General features: G+C 37.6%; 1 protein-coding gene across 5 annotated transcripts in view; it reads left to right on the forward strand.

Annotated features, from left to right (window-relative positions):
• Positions 1-15708, forward strand: part of LOC148015870 (Lojap-related protein) — a 126094-nt gene extending 110386 nt beyond the window's left edge. Inside the window, exons 5-7 of one of the 5 annotated variants that reach the window (XR_015688080.1) lie at positions 13766-13935; positions 15045-15286; positions 15371-15708. Coding sequence is in view for 3 of the 5 variants with exons in the window: in XM_087664156.1 (XP_087520282.1) it covers positions 13766-13891 (126 nt within the window). In the remaining 2 variants the exon portion in view is untranslated. Of the gene's footprint in view, positions 1-13765; positions 13936-15044 lie in introns of all 5 variants that reach the window. The other 4 variants (XR_015688081.1, XM_087664156.1, XM_087664159.1 and 1 more) reach the window with 4 other exon arrangements.
• The last annotated feature ends 1169 nt before the right edge of the window (positions 15709-16877 follow it).

The following is a 16877-nucleotide window of genomic DNA, read 5'->3' on the forward strand; positions in this document are numbered from 1 at the left end:
GTGGCTGATTATGTCATGTTGACAAACTCCGGTGAACCGTCTTGCTTCAAGGAAGCAATGGACAGACATGACAGCAAGAATTTGTATAAAGCCATGTTGTCAGAGATGGAATCTCTTGAAAAAAATGGCACTAGGGAGTTGGTGCAGTTGCCTAAAGGGCAGAAAACCCTTCCATGCAAATGGGTTTACAAGATGAAGGTCACTTCTAGTTCCTCGCCAAAGTACAAAGTAAGATTGGTTGCGAAGTGATACAAGCAAGAACATGGAGTTACTTTGATGAGATCTTCTCTCATTTAGTCAAGATAACTATATTGAGAACCATTTTGGACTTGGTTGCAGCTGAAGATATGGAGCCCATACAGATGGATGTAAAGATTGCATTCTTACATGGTGATCTGCATGAAGACATATATATGCAATAGCCTGAAGGGTTTGTTGCAAAAGGAAAAGAGAAGATGGTATGTAAACTCAAAAGAAGTTTGTGTGGGTTGAAACAAGCACCAAGAGAATGGTATCATAAGCTTGATATATTTATGCAGTCTCAAGGTTTTCATAGAAGTCAAGTGTATCACTGCTTGTACACCAAGAAAGCAGTAGATGGTAGCCTGATTATCTTGGTCCTGTATGTTGATGACATGCTGATTGCTGGTAGAGATACGCATGCCTTAGACTCACTGAAGCAAAGTCTTCATAGCGACTTTAACATGAAGGATCTTGGTGATGCAAATCACATTCTTGGCATGCGAATACTCAGAGATAGGTCAAAGGATTAATCTATCTATCTCAGTAGGAGTATATCTCCAAGGTTTTGCAACGTTTCAATATGGAGGGGGAGGGAAACAATTGGGGTTCCATTGCCTCCATATGTGAAACTCAATGTAGAGGACAGCCCTACATCTGATGATGAGAAGGCTGAAATGGCCAAGATACCATATGCTTCAACTGTTGGCACTTTGATGTATGCTATGATTGCTACACGTCTTCACATTGCCTTTGCAATGGAAGTGGTTAGCAGATACATGGCAAACCGTGGTAAAAAGTATTGGGAAGCAGTGAAAGGTATTATGAGATACCTCAAAGGCACAAAGGATTTGTGCATCTGCTTTGGAAGGCAGAAAGCATCTGTCGTTGGCTTTACGGATGCAGACTACGCTGTTCATGCAAACTGCAAAAAGTCCACTTCTGGGTATGTGTTTACCTTCACAAGAGGAGCAGTCTCTTGGATCTCCAAGCTACAAAAGTGTGTTGCATTGTCTACGTCAGAGGCATACAAGAAGGCTTTATGGCTTTCACGTCTAGTAGGAGAGCTTGGCATTACAAAGTTACCTATTCTCCATTGTGATAGTCAAAGTGCTATCATGCTAGCACGGAATCCCATCTTTCATGCAAAGACGAAGCACATACAGGTGAAGTATCACTTCATTAGAGATGTACTTGACAACAAAAGCATTGAGCTTGTCAAAGTAGATACAGATAATAATCTTGCAGACCTTCTCAGGGGTTTGCTCATTGCCAACAGATGATGGGAATTGGATAGGTATATGTATCTCAACTTTGTACATACCTAGACTTAGCTGATTCTTTTCTCCTCTTAAGGCACATTGCCTTTAGGTGGGAGATTATGGGGAATAAAGGGCCATTGTGCCTTTTATATATGCATGGGTGTAAACACACCCTTAGCACATTTATAATTTTATATATATATATATATATATATATATATATATATATATATCTAAAAACCTAAAGAGGTACGCTAGTCTTTGTACCCAAGTCTCAAGAACATCGTGTCTCACTTACTACTCTGCACACACTCTCTCTGCTATGAGAACGCATTGCGTGTCTCGATTCTCGCGCTTCATGACCACTATGACCAATGCGACTAGCACCTATCCAAATATCTAGGGACATAACATTTTTTCCCTTATGAATGATTGCTATCCTCAGCTATATCCTCAGGGATGAAGTGAGCAAACAGCTCTTCAATGAGCGTACCAACTTCCAAGTAGCCTTTGCCTTTGGGTGGTTTTTTCACTTGATTGAATACTTTAAATAAATCGTCCGGCGGGATTGTTTAGTCCTAAGGTCAAGAATCAAATTCTGGTTCAAGTGGAACATAACGAGCAGTATCTTCAAGTCATAAGACTTTCTTAATTGTGGCAATCTACTCGCCTTGTCCAAGTCATTCTTTCAAATAACTCACATGGAACACAAGTTGAACTTGAATTCAAAGGGTAAATCGTGATCTTTGGATAAGCTACTTATCTTCTTGGTAATCTCGAAAGAATCATAATATCTCGAAGATAATTTATAGCATTTTCTAGTAGTCATTGAATTAGAGTCCTTTGGGACATTAAAGTAAACCCACATGCCTTTTTGAGATCTCCCTAGGTGTAGTTAGCATAAAACATGGCATGATCATGGGTTGTTTTAATACTTTACCTAGCAATTGTCAACATCTCTTCCATATCATGCAAAAAGTCAATCACAAATTGTATGTTTACCTTCTTGAGCTTTGTAACCATTGGTAGTTTTGGCTCATAACCGTACATAAGCATAAACAAGTTATAACTAGTAGCCAAATGCTTAGCATAAACGAGCTATAACTAGTAGCCAAATGCTTAGCACTATTATAATTAAACTCAATCTAAGAAAGATAACACTTCTAATCAAATTGTCTATGGGAGACATGCATATAGCATATCCTCCATGGTTTGATTCGTTCGTTTATTCTATCTATTGGTTTCATGATGTTCCAAGGATAACAGGGATAATGAAGTTTTCCGTTTTTGAAAATTTGTTTGTCAAAAATGGCCAATGAATTTAGGATCCCGATTTTTGCTAATCAGTCAACCACAACTGAGATTGTGTCATGATCTCAGCTTGTATAAGACAATCCTACTACAAAATCCATAGAAATATACTCCATTTTCTATCGGGAATTTGTAAAGGATGCAAGATTCCCACTTGTCTATACCATTCAGCTTTATTAAGCTGACATAGTGGGGACTCGTGCACATAAGATTCAACCATACTCTTAATACGTAGCAAGAATAATGAGTAACCAAGGCAAATGTCTTGCCAGGGTATCCAACGCTCGGCACATTATGACACTAATATAAAATTTTCTTACTGATATCTTGATCATCTGGCACACATACTTTGTCTTGTTTAAAAAGTAACTCATTACGAATGAAATTCTTTTCTATCATCTTTCTCTGAGTAGCGAGCTTTTGAGTGTTCAAATTGCTAAAACTTCCCATGCTACTAGATCCCTTTTAAACTAGTTGCCAGATCTTACCAAAGTGAATATTATTTTGGCAACACCCTTTGAGAGAAGATAAAAATGAGTCGAAATTTCAAAGAAGGATGAGGCATAGACCTCAAGAATTCGACTAAGAGCATTGACAACTATATTAGTTGGGCCCTTTCTATAGCGAATTTCAAAGTCAAATTCTTGCACATGTTGTGCCCATCTCCCTTGCGGCCATGGAGATCAGGCTGATCACATAGGTATTTTAGTGAATGGTGGTTTGTTCAAATAATAAACTGGGTGTCATATAAATAATGATACCATAATTTAAGTGCAAGGATGACCTCTAGTAATTCCTTCTCTTGGGCGCTATAAGTGTTTGAGCATCAGTGAGCTTATGGCTCTCGAATGTGATAGATCGGCCATCTTGATAAAGGACAACACCTAAAGTATAGTCACTCGCATTATATGAACTTCTCAAGGTTTATTCGTATCAATAGTTTGCAATATCGGTGCAATGGTAAAGTTTGGAAATATTGATCGAGCTCACTAGTCCAAGCAATCTGTGGACTAATGTGTGTTTTCTTTCTTCGGATACTCTTTATTAAACATGTTAAGGGATATTGATGATGTAGCATCATTCTTGGGTAACTCAAAAGTTGTACTTTGTTGAATTTACTAGCTACTTCTACAGTCAACAATATGTGCATAGTCCTTTATGAATTTCCAAAAAATGGATTGAACACCAACCCATGTCAAGGCTTGGGTTATATCTCCCACCACCAAGCATACTTCTTTCCTTGTAACATGATTTGTATATGTTCACTGTGCTAAGCGTCATCAAATTGATATAAATCAGAATGTGCAATCCATTTGGCCAGCCATGAATGATTGAATCAATGTTCATCTCATCACATTTCTTGTTTTCTTCTTTAAAAGGATCGGATGCATCAAAAGAAGATACCTCATGAGAATTCATGATGGTAAGAGAGGAGGAGTAGACCAAGAGGAAGTAAGAGGATCCATAGAGGGACAAATCGTGAGTATATGTTGTTCAAGATTGAGTGAGAGAGGGAAAGGGTACTAATGGAGAGGAGACTGTAAACAGGCTGCATTAAATGTAAACTTGTTTAGTCTCTTTTTTTTGGTTGGTTGGGGTTGCTTCTTCTAAGAGTTAAAGGTTCTAACTAGAACCTTGTAAGAAGAATAAATACACTTATCGAGTCAAGGAGAGAAATCAAAATTCGGCAAGACTTTGTCCATGTGCGCAAAGAAGGATAGGAAAGTTTAAAAAAATTTGTGTTTGTGCAGCTAGACAGCCTTGTGATCACCCTTCAGCAGGCCATGTGGGCTAAACACGTTTAGCGTTAGTCTTCACTAGGTGGAAGAGTCTAGTTGTTGCTAGAACTGTTCGTGCCTAGCCTACCTACGATCAAGCCGCCGCCCAGGAGCCTGCAATAACATCCGATGACCAGGGGTGGACATGTAGTAGTCATAAGACAAGGGCAAGCGCTCAGGCTTCAAGGGTTCGAATATATACTCTGTGTGTGTGTGTGTGTGTGTGTGTGTGCGCTCATCAATAGTTTAATGTCTCCCCTTGCTCATCTACAATCAATGACTCTCGATGACATTATGGTTTTCTTTCCACACGACCATTCCATACTTGTTTTCTCTCTACATGATCATTTCCTTCAAAACAGTCTGCCTCTTTCTCTCTCCCCAATACAATCTTTCTCTCTCCATGACTTCCCCATAGATTAATAATAAAAGTATTCTAATAATAAACGTAATATTAGCATTAAAATTAAGGATAATACCAACACAAACATTGAATGTTAACATGAAATTAGCATTCAATGTCACATTAACATTAAAATTAATGATAACATGACCATTAAATATTATTATCAATTGAAATTCTGATGCTTATCCATACCACGAGGTTTCAACTTTTGGCATCAGTCTACCATAGCCCTTGAGTTGCAACTTCCCGAACTTGGATCATCAAAACCGTCAAAAATCCTTTTGTATAAGTATCCCTCCAACGCAAAATCCGAGCATTAGTACAAAACAAGAAACATACCTTGCTTTCCTACCTAGCACTTGCATTGCATGCCCCCTGTGCATGCCTCCCTTGCCAACAGTGTCCCATACCACCCTTAACAATATAAAGGCATGCCTATCAAGCATACCATCACGGTTCTGTGAGCAAAAGTGGTCTCGTGCATGTCTTGAGATCTCATGTCCTCAGATCTCCCTAGGATCCAACCTACACACAAGACTTGATGCAAGCCAAACTAACAATAAAAGGACTGGACATTAGACTCATCTCCCAACATAGACCCAAACAGGCTCACCCCCAAGCCTAGGAGCTAGTAGCACTTTGGGTTACAACAGCATTCCAAAGGTTAGAGTCCCATACCACCATCCTACTCCATCTCACTGTAGAGAGATATTGGCGAATGGGCCAAGAGTCCAAGAGTAGTAATCATGGAATGGATGTGCACAATAGAGCATAGTTATGCGAAATGGCCTAAAATAGGACTTACGAAGAGACAAAACAATTAAATGGGATCAAAATCTCTTGAAACACGTTTCTTGGACTAGAACGTTTCATAATCCCAAAACGATTGCACATGGTGTTTCACACCAAACCCGAAACGTTTCGAAAAACATGTCAAGACATAAAGAGTCTCCATGGAATGGGATGCAATATTTATGGTAAAAAATTAGAGGTTTGTGCCCTTATAACAAAAAATTATTTTAGGCCACAAATGTGCCATTTTGAGTGTAGATTAAGTAAAATTGGATCGATCATTTCAATCACAACCTTTACAAGCAAACAAGGATCACCTTTTCAATCATGACCTTTTAGAAAAGCAAAATTGTAATTCTTTCATATGTGAACATTAAAAGTGAACAATTGAAACAAGGATCTAGGCCACAATTTGGTTTCAACTACAATTTGTCAATCAAGACCAACACTAAAGACAATCAATTATGACCAAGAGAGAGTTTGATCTCTCTCTCTCTCTCTCTCTCTCTAACTAAGAACTTCTTCCATCTTATAGCATCATGAATATTTTCTAACTCATCACTGTAAGTTTTTGCATATTGATCAATTTAAGTTTTCAAAGCAAAAGTCTTTAAACCTTATTAACTAGGATATCATGTAACGTTTATCTTCTCTTGATGATGTGGCGTTATCATTCTTGTTTCAGTCCCTTTGAAAATTTCAATTCCCATTTCAAAGTTTCCCTCAACTATGCAATAGGGCCTTGACTTCTATAAATAGGATTAGGCTACCCTAACCCCGAAGTGCTCTTATTGCATTCGCACCAAGTCACTTCATGACCACTTTAACCAATGCTAATAGTGCCCATTTGGATGTCCAGGGATATAATACCAACATATCTTCCCTTTGTTCTCTAATGCTTTTTGTGAAAAAGAAAGATGGCTTATGGCATATGTGCATTGATTATTATGCTTTGAACAAAATCATGATAAAGATTTGGTCTTCGATCCCTTGAATTAATGACATTTTCGATAAATTGCAAGGGCTAAATATTCAGCTATATTGATTTAAAAAGTGGATATCACCAAATTTGCATTAGAACACAGGATGTTCCAAAGGCAACTTTTAGGATACCTATTTTGGATTGTATGAGTTTCTTGTCATGTCTTTTGGACTTATGAATACTCCTGTCATGTTTAATTGGATGATGGATTGCATCTTTAGGCCACAGGGCAATTATAGGCATATTGTTTCATGATATAATTGTCTATACTCAAAGAATAATACAAAGCATAGAAAGCATTTTGATATTGTGTTCAATGAGTTACATAAGCATTGGCTAGTAATTAATGGCAAGAAAAGTGAGTTTTTCTTGCATGAGATTCACTTTTTGGGGTACATTGTGTCAGCTGATGGTATTCACATGGATCTTGCAAAGGTCAAGGCAATACACTCATGACCACATTTGAGGAATGTGCGTGAGATCTATAGCTTCATGGGTCTATGTTCTTGTTATAGGAAATATGCGTATAACTTTGCTGAAATTGCACATCCACTACATGCTTTGTCGAAGAAGGGTGTGCCATTTAAGTAGATAACAATGGAAATTTCAGCATTCGGCAAGTTAAAGGAAAAGATGACTTCAGATCCTGTGCTTGTATGGGCCGATTAGTCCTTGCACATAGTCAAAAGCGTTAGTGAGGGCATTGGATCAAGCTGAAAAACAACGATAGCACCTTGATGGAGACGGACAAAAATGTTGCAACGCGTTGGAGCACTTCAAAAGATAGACGATAATGATTTGTCCCTTAACTGTTCCCTACCTACCATTGCTATTGTAGCAGGGAGAAAAAATAGGCGGACTGCTAACTGGGCGGACCTACCAATCCTGGCCAACTGCAATAAATGCAATCTGACTGCATTTAATGCAGCGAAAATGATGAGTAGTAGGTCCTGGGAAAAATCATAGCTTTGGAGCAGATTGGGACTCATCACTTGTAGGCAAATAGGTAGGCAAATAGGGGTGGTTGAGAAATTCTTGAGTGACACAAGATATGCACACTAAAATGAATGACTAGGTCTCGTAAGCAGGAGATGATAGAATGACAAACTAAATATGGCAGGCTAGCATTGAGATGGCTGAGAAACACCAATTTTTGCTGCAACTCAGGGTTTGGACAGCATCTTCAAACTTCTAGAAATGGTTGAGGAAGCTATCTGAGAGATGAGAGATGATTGAGGAGAGACAAATTTGTCAAATTTGTCAAATTTGTTGCGAGAACTATGCCAAATTTGCTGTCATCTACAGCCAGCCAGCATTTTAATGTTGTGGCCAGCTTTTTTTGGCTTCAAAAATGTTGGCTCCTGCCTTAGGATGCATCGCCTACAGCAATGCAGCCTTTTGATGATGTTTCCTGGCGCTAGGCAGCCTCTTAAGTGCAGCAAAACCTCCTATATAGCAGTTGCCTGATTTGTGGCTGCTTCTTGATAGCTGATTCTCTCTGTTCAGCTGCTGGCCACCTCGCCAATCACAACCTCCATTAGCCCCCGAACAGTCTTCCTTTAGTTTGAATGACATGTTCTCTCCTTGGCTGCCAAGTGGCACAGCTTCCGAAGTGAAACTCAGCCTCTAGAATTAATATTCAGCAACTAATAATTGGCTGAAAATTAAATTATCTTCTTGTTCTTGCTCAATAAGTGGGTTGTGCCCTTCCACATTTAATGTGTTAAAGCCCTTTGAACTTGAAAGTTGTTTTAAACTTTCATTTGTGTTACAACTGGGGCCCTTACCTTGTGGGGTGGCAAATAGCCACCATGCTTCTTGAAAAGAATAAAATATTAATAATGTTAAACTATTATGAAAAAAGAAGAAGCAAGAAATTGAGAGAGCATTGAACTAAGGTTTCACATTATCTTTGTTCCTATTCTCTCCTCTCACAATTGTTCTGTGTCATTGTCTCTCATTGCACATCACTTCTAAGTTCTACCAATTCTAATACATACCCTCTAGTATGCCATTGCATCACAGGATGCCTCTTTGCATGACAATGGTGTAACTAACAAGTGTCAACACTAGAGATGAAGGTTTCAATGATCAATTCTCCCAACTGCACCAATACTCATGAGTGCTTGTTTCCCCTTTCCCTTGAATTATCAATCTCTGGGTCCTCAGTTTGAACCAAGTTTTGGATTGTGTATTGTCCACTTTCGCATAGAGCAATACAAATTGTTCAAATTGAAATTGGGAAGAAAGAATCTAGATGTATACTTGATGGAGTGTATTGATCCTGGTCAACTTGATGACAACGTTTTTACACATTCTTTTTGTCTTGTATAGATGAATAGTCTTCGATTACAATCGAATATGGTTGTGTGTGTTTGTTTTCATAAGACATCTATAACTCTATGGTGACTTTTGAGGGGTGAATGGACAGCAATGCTTTTGTTCTTACCATGTTAAATGTGTCCTTACGCATTATGGCAAAGGTTAACCTTGAACATAGTTGCTAGGAAATGTGTTTTCTAACGTTAGGAAATGTTGGAAACGTCAGCCCGTTTCATAAATGTTAGAAACAATTGAATTTGTTTTTCAGCCCCCAAACATTAAATGTCCGTTTTTAAATAAAATTGTTTCGTTTTTTTAATTAACGTTTTTAAATGTCCAGCTCTTGACGAGTCACGACTCACGACCAAAAAAAAAAAGACGATCACAAACATTAAATGCCCTTTTTTTAGACATTTCGTTTTTTTCTAATGTTTTTAAATCAATAATGTTTGATGAGTCGTGTTTTTTTCAAAACCTTTCGTTTTTTTTCTTAACGTTTTTAAATTAATAATGTTTGACCAGTCATGACTCACGAAAAAAAAGAATGATGATCATCAAGGCTTAAGCTATTTTAATCCTTGACGAATCATTATCCAATCGTGGAGTTTGGACTTTGGACGAATTGACAATTTTGTTATTGGTGAATCGTGGGAGCTGCGTTTCTCAGTTGTGAGTGATTCGTTATTGCCCTTGAGTCCAATCATGGCCTTCTCCCATATGCGTTGGTTGTTTGGCCTTCTCTTGCACATGGTAAGTCTGGATTCATAACTGATTACTCTTTTTTCTCGTATTCTTTGCAAAAGGTAACTGCTGTCCATGAACCATAAGAGGCTACAACCGTTAAAAGCAATCTGATTTCAGATTTGTGATTGCTATCCGCTCATAGCCGAATCCAATCTATTTAAGGAATCACACCGAATGAGTGTGATGCAACTTGCAAGTCCTGAAACCTGACAATGAGAACCTTATAGATACACTAAGGATTTAGGAATTATCTATTTGTTATTTTCCTATTTACATTCTTCTTTTCCTGCTCTTTCTTCCTTTCCTCTTCTATTGGTTTGGAGATTGGACACATGACATGTCCCAGTGCACATAACTACGGTCCATGATGCCAAGTTTCCATATCCATGGATGATGGTTTATTAACTACTTTTCTATTTGTTAAAAAACTCAGATTTTGGTCATGCCAAGGAAGGGCACTCCTTTGTGGAGTAATGCCATTGTTGATACTTTAAGATATGGTGGAAGTGGGACAACAAAATGGGTGTGCAAGTTTTGTGCAAAGCGTCACCATGGTGTGGCACAAAGATTGAAAGCTCATCTCTCACGAACAAAGGGCTTTGGGATTGGACCTTGTTCAAGAGTGCCCAAAAATATATATGACAATCTCAAGTCATGGAAAGCCCAAATGTTGGGCACATTTCTGTTAGAGTGAATGCATGGGATGAGCTAGAGCCAAATCTCTCGGCAATTCCAGCATCCCAGAGGACCTCTCCTAATGTGGACAATGAGGGTTACTCTACAAAGGAGTCACAAGCTACAGGTTCTTCCTCCATGCAAGCCATGCTCTCAGCTAAGAAAACCGCACTACCCATACACAAACAAGGAGACATGGAAGTATCATTGTCAAAGGCAAGTGTTGAGAAAGCTGCTAGAGAGATCACAAAGCTATTTGTACAATGTGGTTTAATTTTTTACATTCTTTGGACTCCTCAATGTACATCGGTAATTCATGTCATCTCTTCCATTGGGTATGAATGGAAGGGTTCGAAGTATGAGATATTGCGTACCGAGGAGCTTTGCTATGAGAAAGAAGCCTTAATGAGAGATCTAGAGCCTTTGAAGGCAACATGGGAGAAGTGTGGATGCACAGTGCTTTGTGAGAAGTTGTTTGATGTGTGGAAAAGAAATGTCTACAATATATTGGTTTCTTCTTGCAAAGGCACTATGTTTCTACATGTCATAGATGCATTGGTTGTAGGTACGGTCATCACAAGTACATACATATGGTCTTATCTATGACAAGCAATTATTGATATAGATCCAAGAAATGTCATGCAAATGATTGTAGATAATGCATCAAATTGTGTAGCCATGGGAAAGATGCTTGAAGAAGAGTTCTACCATTTTTTACACACCTTGTGCTACATATAGCCTAGATCTCATGATTAAGGATGTAGTGAAACTACCTTAGGTGGATCATATTTTTTCCATTGCATGTAGCATGGTTAATTTTGTTTCCAAGAGACTCAAGGTTCTTAGCATGTATAGGGCAAATCATAGTTACCACGAACAAGAAACGGAGGAAAATAGGAGATGAGGGACCGTGACGAGAATGGGGACCTAAAATATATATTTTTTCTAAATATAATTAAAATACCTAGAAAGAAACTAAACAAATACAATAGCTTAACTCAAAAACCTTGTAAAAATATGTTATAAAAGTTTAAAACAATATATAAACCATGAAAGTTGAAACATAAATAAATAATGAATACTTAAATTGAAGAGTAAAAGCAATAAATGTCAATGTCAAATGGTAACTAAGAAATGTTGTATGACTTAAAGACTAAAGTCCAACAGTAAATAATGAACAAGAAATAATACAAATTGAGAAATATAGTAAAAGTTAAACCTTAGAAATTATAAATATCATATGACATAAAGACTAAAGTCCAATAGTAACCACTAAATATTAAGTCCTTGGATTAAATACTACAAGAAATATTACAAGCTGAGAAACAATAAAACTAGTGGACTAAAGACTACAAAAAATAGTGTAAATAGTACAAATCTATGATACATGGCGTCCCTTGCATTCCATCCCACACGTCATCCCCCGTCCCAAGATGCATCCCCTTCAGATGGACCACTACATGGAAACACATCCTTTTTAAGACACATTGGGGGATTTCATATTTGGGGACGAGATCCTTGCGTTCTAGGTCCACATCCCCTACGTTCCCTATATCTGTGAGACAAATAGTGATTTAGATTTTCTTAAGCCTTTCACAACAAGATTTGGATATGTGTTTACTATCTGTATTTTATTACATGATCATGAAAGATGATTGGTAGGAGAACAAAGCTAGCCCAGTAAAGAGCGTGAATCTCATGTATAGTATCCTCACATTGACAAACATGGAGGGAAGCACCATCAATCTTCTTTACGAGGTCATGAATAAAATTGGAGAGACCTTGGACACAAATACTATATCATTAACTTTTAGGTACACATTCTTTTAGAATCAAGATTTTATAAAATAAAAAACCGCTTTTATTTAAAAAACATTCTCAAAATTTGGTTTTTTTTTTTCAATGAAGGCGTAGGGATTTGAAAGACATGGAATTCGTTACATAGACCCATCCATATTGTTACCCATATTCTTCATTTTCTATGGAGGGATGAGCAATAGTATGTCAAAAAAAAACTAAAGGATGGATGGAATGAGTATATAAGCAAGATTGTGTGTGTCGATGATCATATGTTTTTAAAAGTAGTGGATGAATATTTTCTTTTTCACAATCGAAGCGATGTATTTGGATTAAACATTGCAGAGCGTAAAGGGACTTAACTATAGGGAGTCTCTTGATCGGAAAAATATGGCATCGAGGGACTTATCTTGATAAAAGTAAATATGTGATTCATCACCCGAATCCTACAATACATATTACTTTTTTATTTTTATATAAGCATTGAATTTTCTGTCATAAGATTGTAGCTCTGGGTCTTGTAAGAGGAATCGGAGTATATGGGCTTTGCTTTATACGAAGAAGAAAAATAAACTCTTTACACTAAAATCGGAGAGATTAGTCTTTTGCCATTGTAATCTATAATTGCTTAAGCAAACAGACTATTTGATTAAGCCTTGTCAAGTGAATCTTAACAAGATAGATATCACAAAATGCAAAGAAATGTCAATTATTTCATGTGAAGAGACAGATATCTATACTATGTTATATAAGGAGATTACTACATCTTGTGTTATGTGATTTCGGAGAGGAGCTTCAAGTGGTATGAAAACTTTGGATGCATCTCTAGCTGTTGAGGATGCATTTAAAGAGTTTTTTGAGTAGTAGCAGTGGGAATGAGACTGATGACATTGAGTCGAGAGATAAGGAGATGGGTGTGGATGAGCATATGGATACCATTGAGGCTTGACTCAAGATTTTAATTTAGGACTTAAGATTTAGACTTTAGGATATTTTGAGTTTGAGATTTTTTATTTTATTGTCGTTTGAAGTTTAAACATGTTTATTAGTAGCTTTTATGATTCATGTCACATGTTGTATGTCACATGGTCCATGGATTCATTATGATGCCATTTAGATACATGGATTGGTATTGCTATTTTGATATTGATTGCATTTTGTATGTTTGAGCAAATCTATGGCATCATTCTTCTTTTATATTCATGAAATATTAAATCTTAAAAAACAATCATACAATATGGTATACTGTATATGTATTATATAAATTGTTCGTCTATTGATTGTTCACTTAGATTTAGTATACAATGTTGAATAAAGTTCAAAATATGTTTCGTTGTGGTCCGTCAGGCTTGCATGAAACTTGCATATATAGAAAGAAACCAGTTTCTTTACATTTTAGGAAACTTGCATGAAACTTTGGAAACCCATTTCATACCTCCTGTTTTTGAAACCCTAGGCAACAATGACCTTGATGGAGCTACTAGTCAATTCATTATGGATTCTTAGATGTGGATGTTTAAATGTCCTATGTGTAACCTCCGCGATAGTCAAAGATCATCCAAGCACAAAAGTTGGTGCATGAGACCTCCATGCCCCCATATCAATGGTAAATGACTTCTTGACGAGGTACTTTTCATTCATTATCTCAGAGGTTTTGTAATGATTAGTTAGTAAGAAAGCCCAGTTGTATGAGTAAATGAAACTTTCTTTGGGCCGTAGGATCTCTATTGACCTTGATGAAAAGGCCCTAGTCAAGTCGTAGGTTTTTCATTTGACACCAGATCTTAAAGTATCTTGTGTGATAATTAAATCTTGAACTCCATTTGTACTTTTGTTGATCAAATATGTGATCATTTTAACTTTTGTGGTGATTCAACCAATGGGCTCATTTGGTGCCTCAATGGGACCATGAAACTCTACTAGTATCCTAGGATCTTGAACTTGCTGTAACTGTTATATGGTATTCAGTATGTGGCAGAGGGCATAATAACTTGCGCAACCATTGAGTGCAAGTGCAGTCCGTGCTTGATGATCTGCACAATACATTGAGAATGCCAATGATTACTGGCCTGCAGTCTGCACTTGATTTTCTACACGAAATATTCGAAATGTCTAAGTGCTAGCCTTCACCATAATCCAGATGAGTTTCCTAAAAGCATGATGATGACTCTGATTTAAGACACATTGACATGTACTATAAACTATATTCAAGGTACTGCAAATAAGTCCAGATTACCAAGAGGATTATGAGAGTACCTTCCCGCTTGCAGACGTGAATAGATAGCAGATCTGGCCTTCACTGATGTTACCGTTCCCCTAGGATTGCTGCCCAAACAAAACCCACTTTTGTTGAGTGCTCTCAACACATGGATGGATGAACAAGAAGTAGCAACTGAGGAACAAGAAAAAGCTTACCATCCCTATGCCAAACCTATCACCTGGCCACATGGATTTACCTCTAGGATATCCGCATTCATTGTTCTCCCACATAAGACATTTGACAAAAAAACACAACAATATGGACTATGCTTCAGTGAACAATTGGATGGTTGAATGAATGCATGTATATACACTTAAGTATTCAAGCTCAAGTTATTTTAGTTTTTGGTCACGTATGCTAGACAAGTTTCTGGTCTAAGGTTAGCCTGTCAGTTTATTTATGGAGGATATCTACAAGTAGAGGAAAGGAAATTGCACATTTTGAACTTTCTTTGACTACGAAAATGTGATCACAGGATCTGGAAGTGATGCTTGAAAAAGCTGGTTTGAGGATGGTTACCCGTTAAATTAATTGTACTGGCATAATTGGCATGGTTGAACACAAGGAGCAGAAGGTGGTCTGCAATAGCAAGCAGAAAATTTGTTTCATATATGACCAACAAAATGGAGCTGCAACTGTGGGGAAAGTTGGGAGGTGTGAAGTTGCTTAAACCGAAGTCATGAGGGAATGAAACCACAGGCTGAAACGGTTCTGCTAGTTCAGTGCTTGCAATAATACTTCTCTTTGATATTTTTGTTGAAATGTTTTTGGAACTCTTAGCATTGGTCACTTTCACTGCAGAAAGTTCTGTTTCATATGTGATGGACAAAATGCAGCAACTGTGAGCAAGGTTGGCCACCTGAAGTTGCTTCAATCAAAGTTCAAGTGTCATTCCTATTGTCTTTCTTGTGGTCAGTGATCTGTAAGATTGCAGGGATAGCCCCTCAAAATCAGAAGGCTTTAAACTTGAATCCTGAACCAAAAGCAACCAGAAAGGAGGCTGAACATTGGCTCTGGGAGGGCACCCCTTGTGTTCCTCTACTAAGACAGCTAACTGCTTGAATCATGAACAACAAAGAAAGCATGGACAACATTACCGTTCTAAAAGTATTTTCTTTGTTTCTTGTGTTTTATCACTACACCCTGGACAAATCTGAATTTGTGTTGTACACATCATGTAGACTCTTTTCTGTTTAAAATGTAAACTAGACAGATAGTAATTATCTCACAATCAAGAAATAAAAGTTGTGCACAGAATCAAGAGGGTACCTGATTAGGAAAGTTGACATGCAAATGATATTTTTTAAGAGTCCTAAAACCTGCTACTATCAACTTTGTCAAAGGATGTTGAAGAAATGTCATGGCATAAAGCCTTTCATGCCCAATTGCTTAGTCAACTTATGTTCCTACTATAGTTGTCCATGTCCGATGGATGGATGGACTAGTCCAATCTGTTTTGTCTAGTACGACTCATCCAATGTTGTATGATGATGCCCATTTCAAATTTGACTGTGTTCTTGTTTGTGACCATTTGGGGCTTCTTTTGGGCTTCTTGTAGGTGTTGTTTAGGCTTGGTCTCCCACAATTCAGGTGCACACCTCCAAGATCTCTCTCTCTCTCTCTCTCTCTCCAAAAAAAAGCACCACCCACAGTAGTTTCTCTCCCTCTCTTACCCTCTTCCATTTAAACTTCAAATTTCAAGCTTGACTTTCAGGTTGTGTACTCACAAACTCTCTCTCAAGCTCTACCCCATACTCCCTGGAGTTCTCCACCCCCTCTATCCTGCAAGCTCTCTATGCTCCCTATGATGAAGCTCTATGCTCTCCAGCCTCTCGTCTTCAAGCTCAAAAGCTCCCATCCTCTCTATCCTCGTCTTCAAGCTCTCCAACTCGCCATCCTCTATCATCAAGCTCTCCATATGCAAACTCCTATCGTAAATACTCAAAAATGTTTCAAGTGTATTATTTTAAGTTCTTACGCTCTCCATATGTAAACTCCTATTGTAAAGACGAAAACATTTCGAGTGTATTGGTATAAGTCCCAACATTTAAGTATAGGCCTTAACTTCATATATATACTTTTTTTTTGCATTAGACACAAATCTGAGATTTATTAGTCCGATTAGTAGTCTACTAGTATTGATTTGTACTAATTGGATGCCATTGCATGTGAACCATAGTTCATACCACTAGTTGGCATATGTTTTGAATCATCTTTGGAACAATTTTGAAGATCCTTGGAGCTTACAACCTCCTAAATTTGAGTAGATAGTCAATCTAAGGGAGCATAAGTGTTGAAAAGTATATAG

Source organism: Lygodium microphyllum, chromosome 23 (assembly GCF_053477565.2).
Source record: "Lygodium microphyllum isolate KBCC chromosome 23, Lygodium_microphyllum_v1.1.10, whole genome shotgun sequence".
Taxonomy (NCBI): domain Eukaryota; kingdom Viridiplantae; phylum Streptophyta; class Polypodiopsida; order Schizaeales; family Lygodiaceae; genus Lygodium; species Lygodium microphyllum.